The sequence below is a fragment of the Camarhynchus parvulus genome, chromosome 4, assembly GCF_901933205.1.
Source record: "Camarhynchus parvulus chromosome 4, STF_HiC, whole genome shotgun sequence".
Taxonomy (NCBI): Eukaryota; Metazoa; Chordata; class Aves; order Passeriformes; family Thraupidae; genus Camarhynchus; species Camarhynchus parvulus.
In genome coordinates this window covers 9,578,908-9,598,684 of record NC_044574.1, presented here as the reverse complement: position 1 = coordinate 9,598,684, position 19,777 = coordinate 9,578,908, and the positions used below count along the sequence as shown (strand labels likewise).

The 19,777-nt window shown below is 38.7% G+C and overlaps 1 protein-coding gene across 1 annotated transcript; it reads right to left on the bottom strand.

The window, feature by feature from the left end:
- Positions 1-1,862: 1,862 nt before the first annotated feature.
- SH3BP2 (SH3 domain binding protein 2) lies at positions 1,863-19,216 on the bottom strand. The gene is given in 14 exon segments (XM_030948230.1): positions 1,863-4,159; positions 4,572-4,631; positions 4,888-4,969; positions 5,408-5,463; positions 5,796-5,904; positions 6,788-6,861; positions 6,863-7,287; positions 7,845-7,910; positions 9,240-9,328; positions 9,691-9,761; positions 10,336-10,453; positions 12,121-12,223; positions 13,255-13,394; positions 18,851-19,216. Coding segments are annotated over 14 exon segments (1,641 nt in total). The 5' UTR covers positions 18,961-19,216; the 3' UTR covers positions 1,863-4,021.
- Between the last annotated feature and the right edge of the window lie 561 nt (positions 19,217-19,777).

The following is a 19,777-nucleotide window of genomic DNA, read 5'->3' as shown; positions in this document are numbered from 1 at the left end:
TGCTGGGATAGTGCCCAGGATGAGCTTGTATGAAGTGGTTGTTAAAGGGCAGGGAAGGTGGTAACTCCAAGGGTTAAATGCCTTTCCCTTGTTTTAGATATCCAGTGATCTAATCCTACAAATGGTTTTTATGACTGTCATTTCTGTGCAAACCAACTCCAGGAGAGATTTGTGTGAGTAAAATCACATTAGAAGTGATTCTTTGATATGTCCAAGATTACATGCCTGTCAGAACCATGTCATCAGCCTGAGAGGTTGAATTACCCCCTTCCTGGGAACTGGATACTGTAAGGAGGAAGGTACAGGTGAGGGATGGTAATGACCATCCTGGAATTACAACACAGGAATGGGAACCCTGAAGGAATAGATCTGGAGGTGGCTGTGCTCCAAGGCTTACTCCATACCTGAAGCCCACTGAACATAACCACTTCAGCCCATCCAGTTTTAAAGTGAGCTCAAATGCTCTCCATCTAGAAGTTCTAGTAGTGTTTGGTATTTGATATTTTGGTACTTTAGTAAAAGGACTATAAGCTCTCCCACTTAGGAGTCTGTAATTGTGGCCATCTCAAGCACTCCTACTGTTAAGAAAAACCCCCCTCTTTGACTTCAAGGAGGTATTTCATAAGATGGAAACTATTGCAACATTTTCTTGCTGCTAGGTGAAGTATTTAATGTTCAGAACAGCTGCCTAATGTTTCAAGATGTGCATGAATTTAGGTGGTGCTCAGATGTCCACGATGTAAATTCTACCTCAAAGTATATTTTAAGAATAAATTAATCCTTCTGTGTTTAAATTATCTCTTTGTTCTTTAGGTTAAAAGACATTCAGATGAGTAATTCTGCTAAACAATATTGTAGCTTATTTGAGGCAAATAAGCCAGAAGAGTCTTAAGTTTCAAAGTCCCAGCCTATTAAGTTTCCACTCGAAGTTAGCTTTGATCTCTAGCTTCTATCTGAAGTCACTTAAGATTGATTTGTCCCAAATGACTTCCACACACATGCTCAGCTGCTGGATTCCTTTTGTGTGGATCCCTGTGTGGAACAGGCTGACCAGCAGATGTCCCCAAATTCTACATAATCACACTTTCAGCTCCTGAAATCTTCAGTGCCCTTTCACATGTTCCAAACTTGAGGCCCCGAAAACTCTTGCTACTTATTCACCTTCTTGTGAAAACTGAAGTTCTGAGGCGGGGAAAGCTTGACTGCTGACACAAAGCACCCTCTATTGTCATAAAAAAAAATTGTTTGGGTATTGGATCACTTTTTATGACATGCTGCCATTGATTGTCCCTTGTTTTATTTTCAAAAGCACTCGAATTTTTTTTTCTAGAACAGCAATCCCCATCCAAATATGACCTGCAACACTTTAATCTGGAGGTTCACTCACAGGAGGCAAGACTTTCTCCGAAACTACTATCAATGATTTTGACTTGGATATTACAAAACTCATCAACTACATTCTTTATGCACATCAAATGCTGCTTTTACAATTCCCCACCAACTATTTTAAAGCTAAGGAGCTTGTAGGAGGTTGTAGACACAAAGGCTGCTTTGTGGTGAAGGAATGAGGAGAGTCAGATCAGTGAGAAATACAGGAGACTACTGAGCCATGCGTTGTGGCTGTGCCTTTCCTCTCTACAAACACCAGAAACTCACCTGATTTATTATAAAACAGACTAGACTAGTATGTAGGAGCAAGAGGAAGAAAGAGTCTAAATTATTGCAGATTTGTTTAGAACATGAAGATTTGCTTCTTAGGAGCACTGAAAATTCCTCTAACTCCACTATTAGAAGAACACAGGTATGAACAAAAGCATCAGAACCCACCCCCATGAAATGAAAGACAACTGCACAAAATGAGGTGGAGTGGCATTGAAAGTTTATCCATTTCAGAAATCTATACATTTAGATACAAAAAGGAATTACACAAAAATTTACATATTTGCAACTCTTGTATTACACAGGTAAAGAGTGTGTTATGGTTTAAATGGATGTTTACAATTTAAAAATCTTCTGAGTGTAAGGTGAGCCAACAATCAAATATCTGAATAGGGCCCCAAAGAGAGCATACTATAAATAACATTGTCATGACACAATGAAGTCAATTATTCTCAGACAGAGAAAATCTTATTCTGTAGACAGGTGTGAATATTGCACGAAACTTGAACTTACTCTGATATACATAAAAATATTTGTCAAATAAGTTTTTTAAATGCTGTCTTGGCTGAGCCTTCTTTAGAGAGATCAATGTCAGGATAGTGCATCACAGGGATACTAATTTAAAATAAAAGGAATAAGACTTAAAAATACCCAACATTCAAGAGAATCTAAATTTTAAGTACTCCACATTCTTTACACATATAAGCCCTATTAGAGTGGGAACAGAGATTAAAAGATTGATATTGTGTATATCTGTGTCTCTTGAAAAAGATGGAGACAGAATTTCCTGCTTCAATTCCTGTATATGATCTACATATTCCATCTGATTAGTAAGGAAAATTCCCTAGGGACTAAATCCTGGTTTATTGTTTTCATAAAAAGCAAATTCTTCTTCTTATTTTTTTTATTATTTTAAAGTTGTGGCCATCTAATGGTAACAAGATTAAAATGGGCATGTAATAAACTTTTAAAGGGTAACAAAAAAAAAGTTTATGAATACAAATTCACACTGATAAAAACTAGATACCTTCTCCTGTTTCAGGAGTGACAGATATTTTTTTTACTATTATTACAAGTCTTGTAAACAGTATTAGAGTATGAGACCATTATGACACTATTTCTGGATCAACAGAATTACTTAAGAGGTTATTAAAATTAATTTTTTCCTCCATATTAAAATTCAGGAATAGAGTAATTTTGGCATAAATATCAAGCCCTTGGATTTAGGATACCACTCCCAAAAATATTAGGGAACAAATGTTAAATGCACCCTGGTAATGTCTATCACTGACAATAGATTAAAGATAGATTTTGGTTTGCATGCAACTACAAACTGAGTAGAAATTTTAATAATACAAGAAGTCTTGGTAGAAGATTAGGGTAGTGTGTTTTGCCCTAGAACAGAAAAGAATGCAGCAGGCTGACAGCAAAGTGTGACCACAAAGATTTTTGGATTGATAGTAGCATCATAATCATGGTTTCAAGTGGTTTTTTGTGCTTTCTTTTAAAGAAACTTAGACTATAGCAACATGAGATCAAACTGCTAGTTGGAATTTGGAGCATTCAAATGGCTCCCTTCCCTTCCCCAAAATCTGTAGCCCTTTCTCTTTTCCCTTTAAAAATACCAGTGGCAGGAACCCTTCCAGTTCAGAACCAGACAATGGAGCTCCCATGAAAGCCAAATCAATATTGTCCCACACTTCTCTGAAGTGCATGTCATGAAGCAGTATGTGGGGTGCCACACCCCTATCAGCCAGATAGTACCTGATAGTGATTACTGTACTCAGAAGGTACAAGGGTATAAGAGGTGGCTTAAAAAAAAGCCTCATTTCCTGATCATCTTTACCTATAGTAAATAAAATAATTTGCATAGAAATCTTCATTATGTACACATCAGCTATACAAGTAATACAAAATATCTCAGTTGAGCACCAATGCTGACCTTAGGAGTAGTACCTCCAAGTCAGAGTATTAGTATTCCCTGTCACAAATAAATTCTGACATACTTTCAGAAGTGTCCATTTTCTAGATCAGCTGTATTCAGATCACTTCTTTGTTCATGTTCATCTTCAACATTCCAAGAAGATTAGTAATAGCAGCAGTTTTATAAAAGGTGTGGGTATCCTGGACAACTTTCACGGCACAATCAGTTCAGATCTTTGTAAAGAAAAAGACCATAAAATCCACTGATCTGGACTCTAAGGTTTTACCAGAAGTTCATTAAATGGAATTTGTATAACAATTTATGAGAGAATAAAAAGTGGACACAGACCCAGTTTGTGTGTGCAAACAATGGGATGTCCAACAGGCAGGAGTCCTGTCCTCAGGGGCAGCAGGGTGTCACTGAGCCATGGCTGTCCTGTCACCTTGGCTTGGAGTAACCATAAGGACACCTGAGAATCAGGCTGTCATGACTGGGTAAGACATGAGTGCTGTAGTATTCCACCAAACTTCCCATGTTCAAAAACAGGATGTCTGAATCCAGGTAAAACTTGCCATCCTGTTGTAGAACAAAAACATATGTAACCATTGACAGGAATGTTTCCAGCTCAATGTCTAAAGAAAAAAGGGCCAGAACATCATCATCAGAACTAAGTTCTTTCAAATACACTATTCCTTTGCAAACTAGTCAGTCACACAAATAAGTCCAAATTAAACTCAGGAATTTACTAGGATTTGACTGGGACTGAAATTTATGATGACATATGATACAGCAATTTAAAAGCCCAGATCTGAGTACTTGAACTTTTATCCTAGATCAGATATTTGTAAATCAACTGATTTTTACTGTCAGAAGTGGGAACAAATTTAGACTTGAACTTGTTAGTTCTGATATTTACCTATATGCACCCCCCTTTTAATACACACAGACAGCTATAATCTAAAGATGCAAATGTAGTGCAGATACTGACCTTTTCAAAGATTCTGTAGTTTCTCACTTTTCCTGCAGGTTCATCCCATACAACCAATACCTTGAAGAAGAAAAATGCAATGTATTCAGTCTATGCTACCAAGCTCTTCTAAGTCAAGGTATTGTTAAGGAATTACTTAAAATTCAGCCTAAAAAGTTTTTTTACAATCACTGACACTATGATAGGGATTCTCTCATATTTGCTTGCTTTAAGAAAAGACCACATGTAAATTGTTAAGTACTTTAACTGCATATAAAATGCAGTATGTCTCAATCAAGAAGTTTTTTGGGGGGTAGACTCAGAAATTGCAATTTACCTTTCCAGGCTTAGTAGATGAGTTCCTAATACAGTACAATCCATTTTGTGGCTGTCCTTGTGGGCTACTAGCTTTAAATATCCTAAAAGAATAAACAATTACATATATTACAATTATTCATGTACACGACATGTTATTAGCACTCAGAAAATCAAATACCTACAGTTTTAAAATTCTCAACACAAATATCTGTTTTGGGTGTAATAATTCATAGTAGATCACAGCTGAAAGACAGTCACTGTTCTAGCACCTGCACCAGCAGTGCAGCACAGATCATCTGGCTCTCTGGTCTCATCCAGCATCCTGGCAAAACAGCCTCCTCCAGATGGAGCCAAACCACATTGCATTCTCATCTGTCAATTGATATATCAGCACTGAACTAACTTCTCTGGAAAGTGACTTGCATATTAAACATTTCAGTGCATGCTTTAAACACAAGTTATCAGAATTATCTTTGGATTACAGTTCAGTACGGGTTTTTGTAGGACTTCTAAGGAACTATTTTAAAATCACATTTTACCTTTCAACTTCGAAGGATTCAGAGGTGTTAAGAAATATTGAAACAGGCAGCCCAACCTGTAAAAAATATTAAAAAAAGAATCACCATTAAGTCAATGACAACTCAAAACCCTAGCAACTTGTTATGCAAATAAGCTACAGCCATAATCTAAAATTATTAACAGTGATTTAATCTACTTTTCACTTCTTTCTCCCTTATATCCAATCTTAAACTCTGTAACTTATCAAGGCATTCACTAAAGCTCAAAAAGAAATAAAAAAAAAACAGACACAACTGTGTTTTCAGAAAGCTACTCTTCTCCTGAAATAATGCACTTAAAATGTTCCCAAAGGTATACATAAGCAAGGGAAAAATATTCTTTTAGAATGGATCATCTGCTTCATCTTACTTTTTCATAATCATCATCAGAGTCATCATCAGGTTGGCTTGGCTTGGAGGGTAGTGCTGGTTTTTCAAATGAAAAACTTCTAAAACTCTGTCCATCTGGTGGTGATCTCCTGGCAGAAACAGAATGAAAACTGAAGGATATCTCATCAGGAAAGCAGAACAAATTTACACAAAACACTGAAGGAGTAGCAAAACTAGAACTGAAATTCCAGTTTAGCCCCCAAATCATGGAATCCTAGATTGGTTTAAGGTGGAAGGGACCTTAAAAATCAACTCATTCCAACCCTCCTGCCATGGGCAGGGATACCTTTCACTAGACCAGGTTGATTTGAACTCCATCCAACGTGGCCCTTCCAGGGATGGGGCATCCACAGTTTATGTGTGTCAATCTGTGCCAGTGCCTCACAACCCTCCCAGTAAATAATTTATTCCCAACACCTAATCTGAACCTACACCTCCCCTCTTTCAGTTTAAAGACATTCCCCCTAGTCCTAGCACTCCATGCCCATGTCAAAAGTCCCTCTCCAGCTCTTTTGTAGCTCTTTTAGGTACTGGAAGGTGTTCTAAGGGTCTCCCCAGAGCCTTCTCTTCTCCAGGCTGAACAATCCCAACTCTGCCAGCCTGTCCCCTTAGGAGAGGTGCTCCAGCCTTCAGATCAGCTCAGTGGCCTCCTCTGGACCATTTTCAACAGTCTTTCTTGTTTTGGGGGCCCCAGAGCTGGAGGCAGTACTTGCAGATTAATTTAGATAATCACAGATTAATTTGGGTAAGGAGAGACCTCTACAGATCATTTAGCCCAAGCTCCTGCACAGAACAGGTCCAACCAGATCAGCTAGACTCACTGCAGATTTTCAAATAACAGGCAAAAAAGCACAACACAGAGAGGGATGGTGCAGGGCAGAGACACAGATGTTGGTATGAATCTGAGTATGCCTAAACTTGTTAACTAATAAGTGACTGAAAAACAATAGTGCATTGTGTTTTCATACTTACTGTAACTGGGGACCTAAAGATTTCTCTGTTCTGGGCTTGACTGCAGGGGGCTGGTGGCTTGGCACAGGCGGCTTTTGGGAGCACTGGTGGCACAAACAGTCCAGGTTTACCATGTTCCCTTGGCACTTTGGGCTCTGCTAGCTTTTCAGCAAGCTGGGACAGCTTGGGTTTATTGGCTGGCAGAGGAGGAGGAGTCCGTGGGGAAAGGTTTAAGGTTTTCAGCTTCTCACACGCTTCTGGAGGAGCAAGCACTGGGGCTGGAGGCGCAGGCTCTGGGGGCAGCGGGTGAGACTCTTTGCCACTTGCAGGCTTTTTGAACACAGGCAAAGGGGGCACAGGGGGTGGCTCTAGTTTGATTTCAGGTAAGCTCCTCTTAGGGGGGGGTGGTGGTACAGGTGCACTTGGTTTGCCAGAGTAGGAATGTGCCCTTGCTTCTGAGTAGGGAGATTTCCTGACGTGAGGAACGGGCGGAGGTGGGTACGCAGGGGGCAGCACCATGTCTGCAGAAAGAAAAATAAAAAATGTGATACAATGAGAGGGAATACAGTATGTCATCAAAGGAGACTGCTCAAATCAATTTTCTATGTTATCTAAGATATTTCACTGGCATCAGGTCTGACAGTACTCAATATGCTGGATAAGCATTTAACTTTCAGCAGAATTCTGAAAGTTCTAGGTAATAAACTCCTGCTATTTTTCTTCAGGCATGGCTTACGATGGCTTAGCAAAGGCTTCTCACTTTGTATCTGTTTTTTCCTTAAAATCATTACTGCTGCTCCAGACTGATGACCAGATCAGGTCATCCCAGGCAGGAGGCTCCAAGGAAACACCCCCTAAAGGCATGTAATGCTTTCTGTACATGGTTACTGCTGTTATTACAAACTCCTGACCCTAAATACCTCTCAAGATTAGATACCTCTGCATTACTTCAGTTATTCTGCCAGCTGGAATAGTAATGACTAATACAAAATAATAACCTGGCATTCCACATGAATATTGCCTTCACTGGGGGTCTTTCACATGGCTCTTTGTGAGGGAAATCAAAGAAATCACATACCATCTTTCACTATGTCAGAAGTATCCGGCTGCAAATAAGACTCATCCTCTTCCTCCTGGTCATAATCTGCAGATAAAAATCAGTGTGTCAGACTCTGATAAATACTCTTGGAACCTAGGAAACCTAAGAAAGAGTATCAAGTACTTTGGGCTACTTAAACCAGATATTTTTCAGGTAGTTTTTTTCTAAAGAGGTAAAAAAAATTAATAGTTTGGATCCACCTCTCTGCTGTCTAGGTGTTTCCTAAAATTTTTATGTCAGTTTAAAAAGCCATCTCTTATAACAGAGGCAAATCAAGTACACTGCACATTAAGGTTTTTTTCAATTTACAAGTTAAAAAAATTATTTTTTGGTGATACTTTCTAGTGTTCCAACCTTCCTGAGATGTTCAAACCAGTTGCAGAGACACGACTACATGGATGCATTGACAAAAGCACTTGGAAAGAAAAAACAACTCCCAGAATTTAACCCTACCACATAAAAACTTAGGATTTTGCAATATGGAAGATTGAACAAGTTTAGTGATCTACAAAACAAATTTAATTATTTTGCCTTGCTCTGGCAACAACAACAACAAAAAAAGTACCACAACAAATGGCCTAAGTGGTTTCAATGTTGCCTTTAACTGTAAATCAGAATAACCAAGCCACAAAAAACATGTTACTTCCAGGCAGTAATTTCTCATCATTGATTATAAGAAAAGCCTGAAGGACAACATGCAGAGGACTGCCCTAAAAAAGAGTAAGCATATCTGATAAAAATCAGTTATTCTAATTTTCCTAATTTAAACTCCTACCAAGCCTCTTATCATTCATCTTGCATACAATCCTCCCCTCCCATAAAATGAGGAGGACTAAACTGCAACCCCAGATGAAATGCTGATGAGTCTTTGCTGCTCTGCTTGCAGCAATGGAACCGGATTTCCTACAAGACCCATTCCTGCAGAATAATCAGGAATTTCCTTTCAGGAAATGAGAGGACTTGCTCCCATCAACATTGCCCTTGGAAATCTGAAAGGGCAGATGGGGAAAGGCCAAGGAAAGGATCCCTGCTGAACCTCAAGGCAAGATTTCTCATGTTGGTTTTCATAAACATATTTCTTGACTAGGAACTCAGTTGCTGAAATATGCTGTGAATGCCTACCTGACAGGCTTTCTGTCTCACTTTTAATTAACCTTCTTAAAGGATCTGAAATTCTTTAGTTTATTTGTACCAACAGTTAATGGCACAGAATACCTGCTGCTGATTTAAAACTGCAACAGATATACACCTTGTAAAAAACCACCAGTTACAAACTGGATCAGTTTACTTAACCTATGGGAATAATTCCTGCAGAATTCAGAAGAAATAAATAAGAAACAAGAAGTCTTATTTATCAGTGTCTGAATTTGTCACCTTCATTATCTGCTGAATGATGGGAATACTTGATGTCAATGGGACGTTCCACTGAGCCATAGAAACTGTCTGCATCAGAACCAGAGTCACTGCAAGAGAAAAGACAGAGTTACTTCTGTTTAGCAGGACTGCAGCACTGGAAAGGAATGCTGGAAAAGCAGAAGCAATCTGTTCCTATTTCCCAATTAACAGTCAGATATGTTGTTGCTATCTTTTGAAAGATTTCATTTCTTTTATACAAAGCTGACATTGAAAGTGCTCTTTGTTTAAAGATTGGGGTTTTTCTTCATATTCTTTAAAGTATAAATTGGGAAGGGATTTTCCTCTTGGGTCTTACTGGGCCTGTTCTTATTTAACAGGAGTTACTTGTAGGTGCAAAAAACCTGAAACACCACTGTAAAGAGCAAGTGCAAAAGGGATAAAATTGCCAATAAAGAATAAGGGTTTATACCTAAATTCTGTTATTATTTCTTTCTTCTCATGGTAGTGACCAATTTCCCTTCTCAAGGATAGCATCCAATTCTAAACAAAAATAAAAATGCAACATTCAACACATGAATTTTTAAATCATTAAATGCAGATGTACCTTGTCCTCTGTAAGATCAGAGTAACTGTGCAGGGAACATACATTGAAACAGTATTTATCCATTGCTTTTTTATTGAAAACACTCAGCAGTCAAATGTTTTGACTAGCTAAAATGCTGTAGGAACCTACTGAAGTAGCTTTGCAAATTTCAGGCTGTTATTCTTAAAGCCAGATACATATTCAGAGTATGTTTACATGTGAGAGATTTCACTGAACAGTTTTCAGAATTTATTAAAGTCTTACGTATCATTACTTTTTCCTTAGTGAAAAATAAATATGGAATATTTATGAAATATGGAGAACCCCATTTAGTATGTCACAGCCATTCCCTAAATTACAACTTAAATTAACATTAAGTTAATAGTTAAAACTTCAGACATGATTTTCAGAGGAGCCCAAAGAACCAGGTATACAAATTTCAGCAGCATTTCCAGTTCATTTAGATTTTAGGGAAGTCCAGGATTCTCTTTTTGCTTCAAGGAAAATGCTATTGCAAAAGAAGAAAGTTACCTTTCTTTCATCTTCAGAAGAAGCTGAAAAAAACCACGTCCTGTGCTTCTTGCTTATGTGAACTAACTTGAAAGGAAACACATTGCTTGATGTTGTCTCCTCAGCTGCCCGCATCACCCTGAGAAACAGAGCAACCAATACAGAAACACCTTCATCTAGAGGTAATGCTGCTATGCAGGGCATAAACACTGACAGAAAGCAGTTTCATTGACCAGTTTTGCCTTGTGGAAAATATCCCCAAGCCCAGAAAATCACCACAGAAATCCCCATTTGTGCATCTGCAGTACTTCTCCATTACTGTGGTAGAAGGGACAATGCAAAAGGAAGAGCACTTGTTAATCCCCCAGCCAGACCTTTATAAACAGCTGTTTGACCTGTTCAAGAGTTAATGAATCACACTCATTCATAAGCATCACACACTGAAAGTGGTACTCAGGGTGCTTGTTTCAGGACCCCTACTCAGGGCCCTTATTTCAAGAAGTCACTATTTCAGAAGAGAAATCAAAACACATTTCCCATGATAAAAAGGAAAAACTAATAATAAAAGCAAACTTCATTTTACACATTTCCCTTATAAACACTTTCTTGCACATTTTTTTATTTTAAAACAAGCATAACTTAACTGCTTTCTTTTTTGTATGTGTAAGGAATTTTTTCATTTGGGGCTCCTAAGGGGGAAAACTCTAAAAATCCCTTATGCAACTACTCAATCTAACAATGCTTTCAGTTCAAATTCTTTTTCAATAATGTTTGTCTGTGCCTTATACTAATCAAGACCGGCTCCTTATTCCAACCAAGGTCTCTACAAGGCTGCTAGAATGAAGATACATAAAAAGGAATGAACAGTCTCTAGCATTTACAGATTCCATGGTATTGTTCACATTCATGTGGATAGCAGAAACTGGTCTCATGACAAAATTACAGTGTGGGTTTCTTCTACAAATTAATCTTGAATTTTTAATTAGCTACAATGTTACCAAGTGCATTGCCTTAAAAACATGTCATTGTCTTGCTCTGCTGGAAAAGCTCTCAATCTAAGAAAAGTAATTCCTTGTTCCATAACTCTGAGAACATTATACAGTACAAGACATACATATACAAATACCATGAAATTGCAGTGGTTAGGATCAATACAGTGATATTTCTCTACATGTCCTCTATCTCATTAAACATTTCTTGGCATCAATTTCAACAGCAATTCCCTAAAGTTAGGCTGGACTTGTATTGGTAGGCCTTGTACTTCTGCTGCATTCAAATTCTGCCAGCACTGGCTAACTTGAAAGCCATATATTCTTGTCTTCAACGTGCAAAGTAAATATTAAGATTAAAAATGTGTAGTGAAATGAGTCAGATACTTTGCACATGCATTTTCTTATTTAGCAGTCTGTAGTTGATACAGTTTCAACACTAACTGCAGTTGCTGAACTAGTAACTCCATAAATTTTCTCTTCTGATTCCTTTCTGGTCACTACAGAACAAAGAAGGTCTGTCTGAAAGAATCCACATCTATCTGCATGTGCAGTTTGCATTAATCAGTAACAGGAGCAAGGTCATTGCCATTCAAACAGCTTTACTGGTTAAATTTCAGAAAAAGAAGGCTATCCACTCACCAAGCAGGAAATGTCATATATACAATTTGAAAGGAATACATTTCTTGGAATCTGAGATCAATGCTTAACCCAAACAACAGATGTAGCTGTGCTTAACTTCATTAGAAATGAAACCCACAGCCCTTAGCATTAAGTAGGAGGAGCTTGGGTGTTTAACAACTTCCTTGGCACTTACCTGTTGTAACCTTTCAAAGAAAATGCACCCTGGGGAGATGCAGATGTGCTGCTCTTAAAATAATAAATACATCCCTCGTGGATAATCACAAATCTCAGTGGCCCTGAAAGGATAAAAAGTGATCAAAATATAAATCCAAGGGCAGCAGAACAACTAGAACCTCTTAGCATGTATAGAATTATTGTTTAAGACCTTAGTAATCATATGAATCACTGTAAATGAGCACAAACAAGTGACAGCTCACTGATGATCAGTCACCCAGGGAAGCTGTCCATTTGCAGAGTTTCAGCACTAAGGGTAATATTGGATTCCCTGCAGCTGATCTGAAAACTTCAAAAGAAGCCTCAGAGACTGCAGGCCTGACCTCCACCTGTGCTCCTTTATTAGTGGAATAAGCAATAGCAGCAAGGCAGCCACATGATACAAACACATATTTACATCCATCCCCAAACCCTTATCTCCCTCTCTTCTTTCACCTCAAGTACATAATCCTGCCAATAAAATGATATCCCGTTTTCTTCTTTTGAAAGAAGCCAATACTCCTTCCTTTATCAAAGGCAGTAATCTTTGTCCTTAACTATATAAGTACTATTTCAGTATAAACAGGGATACCAAATGAATAGCATATATATAAACCCAAAATATGAACTTTTCCCCATGTAAATAGACACTGATTTCAGAAGAAATTACTGTTAAGTACAGCCCAATGTTGGCAGTGAGAAAATTTCCATTTCACAACAGCAGTGGGAGATAGGAATATTTTTTCCAGTACAGAATAACCAACTGGAAAAAAAAAAAGCTGAGTACTAGATTCTCTCAGAAAAGAGTATTTGAAATCAATACATATCCTGGGAATCTGTTTGTCTTGAAAACCTTACTTGTGAAGGACTTGACAAGAGAACCAAACCAGCAAAATAAAATCAACCACAACAAATATTATCTAAGATTTAAAGTTGCAAAACAATTAAAGGACAATCTTTCGATATGAGTCTTTCATACATATATTCCAGTAAAATTGTATTCCAATACAAAGTAGAAGAACAGCTTCAACAGTCTGCTAACACGAAATCTGTTACTGGGCCCAGAGGCAATCATTTAAAACATTTAATTTAGTTAAAACTTCATTCAACTTACACTTCAGGATCTGCAGCTGGGTGCCTCCTTTTTTATGAAGATACCCTGACTTGGTGACTCCTCCAGGCATTGTCAGAAGGTTTTGTGCTCCAATTGCCTTCATTGGGACTGGCCAGACCTGCTCCTGCGAGGCCATCATTCTGCAATTTAGAATAATTAAAAACAGCTTAAAACTCGGATTTACTTTAAGGAATGAGTACTGAGAAGCAAAGCTTGTTTCCTTAAACAAGCTTTCCAAACAACTAATGTGGTTCAGCACTCAAGAATGTAACACAGACAGGGTGTTCAAAGATTCCAGGAACTTTGTAATGTATAAAAAAACGTGGTGCAAAAAGCCCCGATTTATTTTTATACAGCTCTCAAAAGTGATTGACAGTTGTTGAAACAAAGAAAAAGTGCTTAGTAAATGGTGCTTAAGTATTTATGTTTTAAAAATACTCCAGATAACACTGCAAGACTTAATCAGGCAGGTGACTGGAAATAAAATCGGTTTCTTCTCCCAAGTGCCACGTGACACACATATATACAGAAAATGTCATTTTCTGTGCAACAAGGGAACAAGGTTTAGTAACTGCAGCATCCAATACTACTTACTCCTGATATTTACATGTTTTATTCTTTAACTAAAAGGATTAGTATATAATCTCATACTGTATGTTACATGTGACAGCATAGTGTGCAAATGAAGGTATTCTCAGATTCCTGCAGGCTTCCATTTGATTTATATATCAATTATTTATGTAATGCTCCACCAAGCATCTCTGCAGTTAGCACTCCTTCTGCTGTCATCTTAAACCAAATAGATTAGTTTCTGAGGTAGCAACTTATTCTGATACATCATTATGAGCCCTTTCTTTCTTCATCTACTAACAGAACTAGGCTAAAAATCCTACTGTGTCATGGGGAAAAGAAAACACATGTGGATAGAATGGGAATTTTGACCTAGACATAAAAGGGTCTGTTACCTTCAGATGTAGGGCTAGAGACCTTTGCTGGTAAAAGACAAACTAATGATGTTCCAGTTAATTAGTTTCTGATAAAGGAATGATGGTTTAGAACTGAAAAGCTTTCAGTGCAGGACTGAAATTTAATGATCTTGTTCGTTTCTCCTTTTCCCAAAAGGGACAGTAAGGGAGGTAAATTGTGAGGCTCAGCGCAGAACCCAAGAGTCTCAGCACAACACCCTACCCAAGCACTTGCCCCTCCAACCTAAAGTGGCTTTTTCCATTCTGAAAAGAATAAGGAAGTGTTTCAGATTTGCTGAGGTACAACAGCAAAGTATGTATCCATTGTATGGGTTAGGGAAAACAGAAATGCAAGTCAGTGGATCTTGCACTTGGGATCAGTTTAGGATTTAGATCTGTTTGCTGTTTGGTGATGACTCGTGTGAGAAAGGGTAGAAATTCCTAACAATTTCTACCAGGAGAGTTTAAACTAAATTAAATTCTCTAGCCAGCCTAGAAGACTTAATCACAAAAATTAGGTTTTGGTGTCCAGTGTTATGAAGCAGATACAGCCAGAGAAGATGGGATCCAAGGCCCTAAAAAGGCTCCCATAGCAGACACGTCAAGACACCATGGTATCCCAATTTTCCCCCTGGACCTCCCTGCTCACCAAAAAGTAAGCTGCTTTTGTTCTACTCAGCTATATCCTTCCTTCTGCTGTTTCCTCCCTGTTCTTATTAAATGACTGAGATCTTTCCAAGCTGAGTTATTTCCTCCTCCTCCACATGAAATTTCTAGCAACAGCAATATGTCCAAAATGGAGCTACTAGTGTATTTTAAGCTTTTAAGAATAAAAATGAAAAAATAGTAGCAGAAGGTAACATCCCCCCTGCCCCCCTAAATCCTTCAAATTATTTCTCCACATCTTGCAGAAAAGTTGAAGAGAGGGAAATGGAGAGTGTTGCCCAGCTGGCTGCTGACGCCAAACCACATGGATACTGCTAAGAGTGATTTCCTTGAAATAAGGATTGCAAAGGCAACTCCTGGGCTTATTCTTTTAAGAATACACATCACAGTGTTTAACCATTAGAACTTAAGTTACTTCAGTCTTTTTCTAGTTATCTTCAGAAAATAGACTAAGTAAAAATGAAACCTTCTCATTCAGATGAATATATTCTGATGCTACTTTTCCAATGTTAGTCCCAATGCCATCCAAGAGTTTCATGTTCATCTTAGGTCTTCCAATCCTCTGTATCTTTACTACAAAGAACAAAAGAAAGGACTGAAGCACCCAGTGCATGGTGTGAAACTATTTCAGTGCTCTGCATGTAGGCTGAAAACCTATCAGAAGAGGCAGAGTTCAAGGTCTCAGAGAAGTTATCCAAAACAACCAGTAAGCTGAAATTTCTAGGAAGCCAAAGTCAAACACTGGCACTAAGTATATGGCACCCTAGGTAAATACAGAAAGCAGAAATATTTGTTCTGGTCATGTTTGCCTTCTATAGGGGAGTGCAGCAGTCAGACTACTCACTAAAGCATGTCTGGATAGGCATTATCTCCTCTACCTTAAAAGACAGATCTTAAGGCAGACAGGAAAGAAAACTATGGAAACAGAAAAAAAATTAATCCATTTCTACAGTGTGCTGACTATGGGATTTACCTGACAGGAAAGGACAGCTGAGTATCAGGTTCTGCTTCCCCTTTTCACAAAAATTTCTTATTTTTGGCTACTTACTATAAAACAGTCCTGAAAACAGAGACCAAAATGTGGAACTTCCCCAGTCCAGCTAAGTGAATAAAAGAAGTGAGTAAAAGGAGACACAGCTGAAATCCATGACATCAAGTACAGATTACATGAACTAAAGAGCCCACCTAATGCACCAGGCTTTTCAACAGATTTAGAGGCAGCTAAGCCTATTATCTGGATTTCAGTGTGGCTTATAACACTCCCCATCATATCTGTACACTCCTCAAGAACTTTCATTTGCAGGAACATGGCAGACACTTAGGGAAGACTTCAGTATTCTGAGATGAAATCTTTCACTTATGCTGCTAAAATGCATTTAAGTACTTTGACTCTAGACCTAATCTGATTTTTCTTCTTTTCTTGACTGTAGAAAACAGTTCTGTAAGGACAAGTGTTGCTATTTTACATCACACTGCTGGGAGAAAGCTGTCAACACAAACCTAACTTCAGAATTTTTATTGTAGGGGTGGGAGAGAAGGAAAAAATGGAAGCTCAAAGATTTTTGTGGTCTTAGCATCTATGGTATGGTGGCCTTTAGCTCACTGAATGGTTCCTTCAGCTCTTGATATTCCTGTTCTAACCTCTTTAACAGATTACATCAAGAACAGATGGATGTTGCATTACCAGGTAGGTGCCATAGCAGTCACTGAAGTCACTGTTAACTTTGGCATCACTGAGAACAGAGGGACATTTCCCAGTTGTTTCTTATGCAGTCACATTCTTACACTACAATCCAAAGCCCCAATTACAGATTTTCACCTCTGGTGCATTGGAGAGCCTCTTCCACAGGGCTGACAACCAAATTAACAGAAAGGGCTCACTCAGTGCAGCAAAAGCTCCTTCTGACACTGGTCCTCTCTCACAAACAGAAGGCAACATCCCCCAGGCATTGTTTGGTGAAAGCTTCTAGTTACAGCTACACACTTTATTTCTCTTCTCACTCACCAAGGAACTAGATATACATAGTTTTTAATTTTTAAATCAGTTTTCCCACCAAGTCCCAAACCCATTGCATGTGGCTGTTGAATTAATCTTCTCCCCCACTGAATGGAACCCTCTGAACAAGAAGAGGATGGCAGCAGGGAAAGGTCTTGCATCACTTTTTTCTCAGGTGATCCCTGTGACAATTCTATGCCTGGGAGGGAGATGAAAGGCCCTGCAGTGTAGCAGGAGAAATAGTAGAACAGCAGTTTCTAGGATGTGCTTTATCGTTCAAGGCTGCTTTTGGAAAGACAGAATGGTGCAATCAACACTCTGGAGCATGATACAGAGCTTATATAATCACTATTGTAACTCCTTCTTATATACAAACTGGTCCAACAGACGGAAAACCAAATCAGTTTGCAGTGTATTACTTATGTATCAGTAAAGTCAGCCCAAGTCTACCACATCACTATACTTTTCTCAAACACTATCACAATGAGCCAGTTTTTATTCCAAAGTACCCGAAAGTTAAACAGCATGAATAAAAGTGAATTCACACACTTCATCTCATAACCAGGACAGGGCCAGTCAGATACAGAAGTGTTTTCTGAATCATAGCACTGCTACCAAGTTCAAACTCTGAATGGAAAGCAGACCTCTGTTATTGTGTAGCAGATAAATGTATACATCTGTGAAGCAATTTTAATCTATCCCTCACTCAGTAGATAGAGAACAGCTAGATTGGAGGCTAGGGCATAACTTTACAGGCTGAAAGTCCCTCCATGAATAAAAGTGAAATTCTGCCAGGTTAAAAATCTGGATTACATTGTAAAAGAACACTTACCCTTCTTGGCCCTAAGAGCTATTGGCATTCATCCCAATTAGAGCAAATACAAGTTGATTCAATTAAGGATTGCATCCTGGAAGAGCCCTCAGTTCTTGCTTAACTTCAGCAGAATATATAGCAGATGTGATCATCTCCACATCTTGCAGTATATAGGCAAAAAAAATATTACCCTCTTCTCTGAGACTACAGCTGCCAATAGTTGTTTTAAAAGTTCTCACTTGTTATAATAACATTTATGATCTGGCCCTGTTTGGTCATGCTGGAAAAAACAAAAAACCAGCCTCCAAAGCTGCAGCACAGAAAGTAAACCTGATCTGAATTTGTAACAATGCTCTCTATGCCAACTACATCTGAGAACTTTTACAACTGTAATCTCATAACCTCTAGTCCTTAAATTTTACATGGAAGTAAAACCTAGCTAAGCCAGATGCTAGTTTACCTCTGAATATATAACTTCCAAATAATATGACATATATAATACATAATTTACAGAAATGAATGTATTCTTCAAATCATGCAGAGGGAGACTGAAGTACCAGGCTGTACCAAAAATGAGGCAGCATTACACACTGCAGAACAGGAAGAGTTTCCCCTCTATGCTCTCAGCAATTCTGAGTTGGAATGATTTCTCTGATTCAACCATCTAAACATTTACCATCTGTTCTTAAAACTGCTTTCTGCAGTATTATCAGGTCTCTTGTCTATTTATTAACCATTCTCCAGTACTTCTGAAATAGTTTTCCATATCTCTCCTACTTTTTTTGGTTACACATTCCATTTCTTAATACCTCTAACAGCCCCTTTCACAATACTCTCTCAGAAAGATTAATAGCACAGTACAAACACTGAAGTAAAAAAAAATCTTACAAGACAAAGGGAACAGAGAAATAAGCCCGACTGAAATACACTGTAAAACTAAGTTTATTCTCTTAACTTGCTTCAACTTGCTTTTCTTTTCTGACAAGCTTTCAACCAACACCCAACTCATCTCTTCCCACTCCAATTCTTTATCATTTAATTTTCTGCATGAGTTAAAAGTATATTAGCTCAAATACCATATTCTACTCTTAGTTGCAGTCTGCTCTCGACCTGAAGGAGAAAAGATGACAGAAACACAAGGCACAAAACACTAACCTGGAGCCCTTGTCCGACCGACACATGGTTTTCCTGCAGCCAGTTCCACCGAACGATTGTTTCCTTTGAGATGACAAAGCCATCAACAACTTCTGACCCCTCTCAGGCATGGCAGGAACATCCCTGCGCTTCTCCCACCTTTGGGTACTCCCAGGTTGAAAGCCACAGCTGTAGCTGCCGTCTGCCCAGCACACAAAAGGAAAAGCAACCCTGGCCCAAGTGCTCGTGCATCTGCAGAGCTCTGTGGCCAAAAGTGACGCCGAGGCAATGACTTGTTTCCTTTGTCACTTCCTGTTTCCCCGCTGTCAGTGGCAGCGCTCTCTTTGTCAGATTTCCCAGCTTCCCAGAGAGGTTATAAATCAATTCCCACACAGCTCAATCGAGCTAGAGAGCAGAGGGGATTTTCCAGCGCTCACTTTCTTCCCACCCACCTTTCAATCAACCACTTTCCTATGGGAGAAAAAGAAAGTCGTCCGTTTTTCTCCTGATGTGCTCCAGCTCCCACACTGGCAGACACGGCTCAGAAGCGCTGCCTGTGCTCCTGAAGAGCCTGTGCCTCAGGTCCTTGCACTGCTCCACAGAACTGTAAGTGTTTAATCTGTTTTCTCTCCCACAGCTGGAGCTTGCCTTTCCCTCTTCAACCCTAGACAATCAAAATAGCCATCCTGAAAAATTCTGCAGCACAGACATGCTTTAGAGCAAGTCCTGCCTGTACGGTTAATGCTACACAAACCACAAAAGACAATCAAATTCAAATTCAGGAGTGCACAATTGCTCACAAGTATCACCAACTGATAATGAATAAATGCCATTGTTTTACACTTATTTTCATCTAGAGTTCTTAAAAGGATTCAAGAGTTTCACTGGCTTGTCTAAATTTAAAAACATTCCAGGCTCAAAAGTTTGAACAAGACGAAATCAACTAGC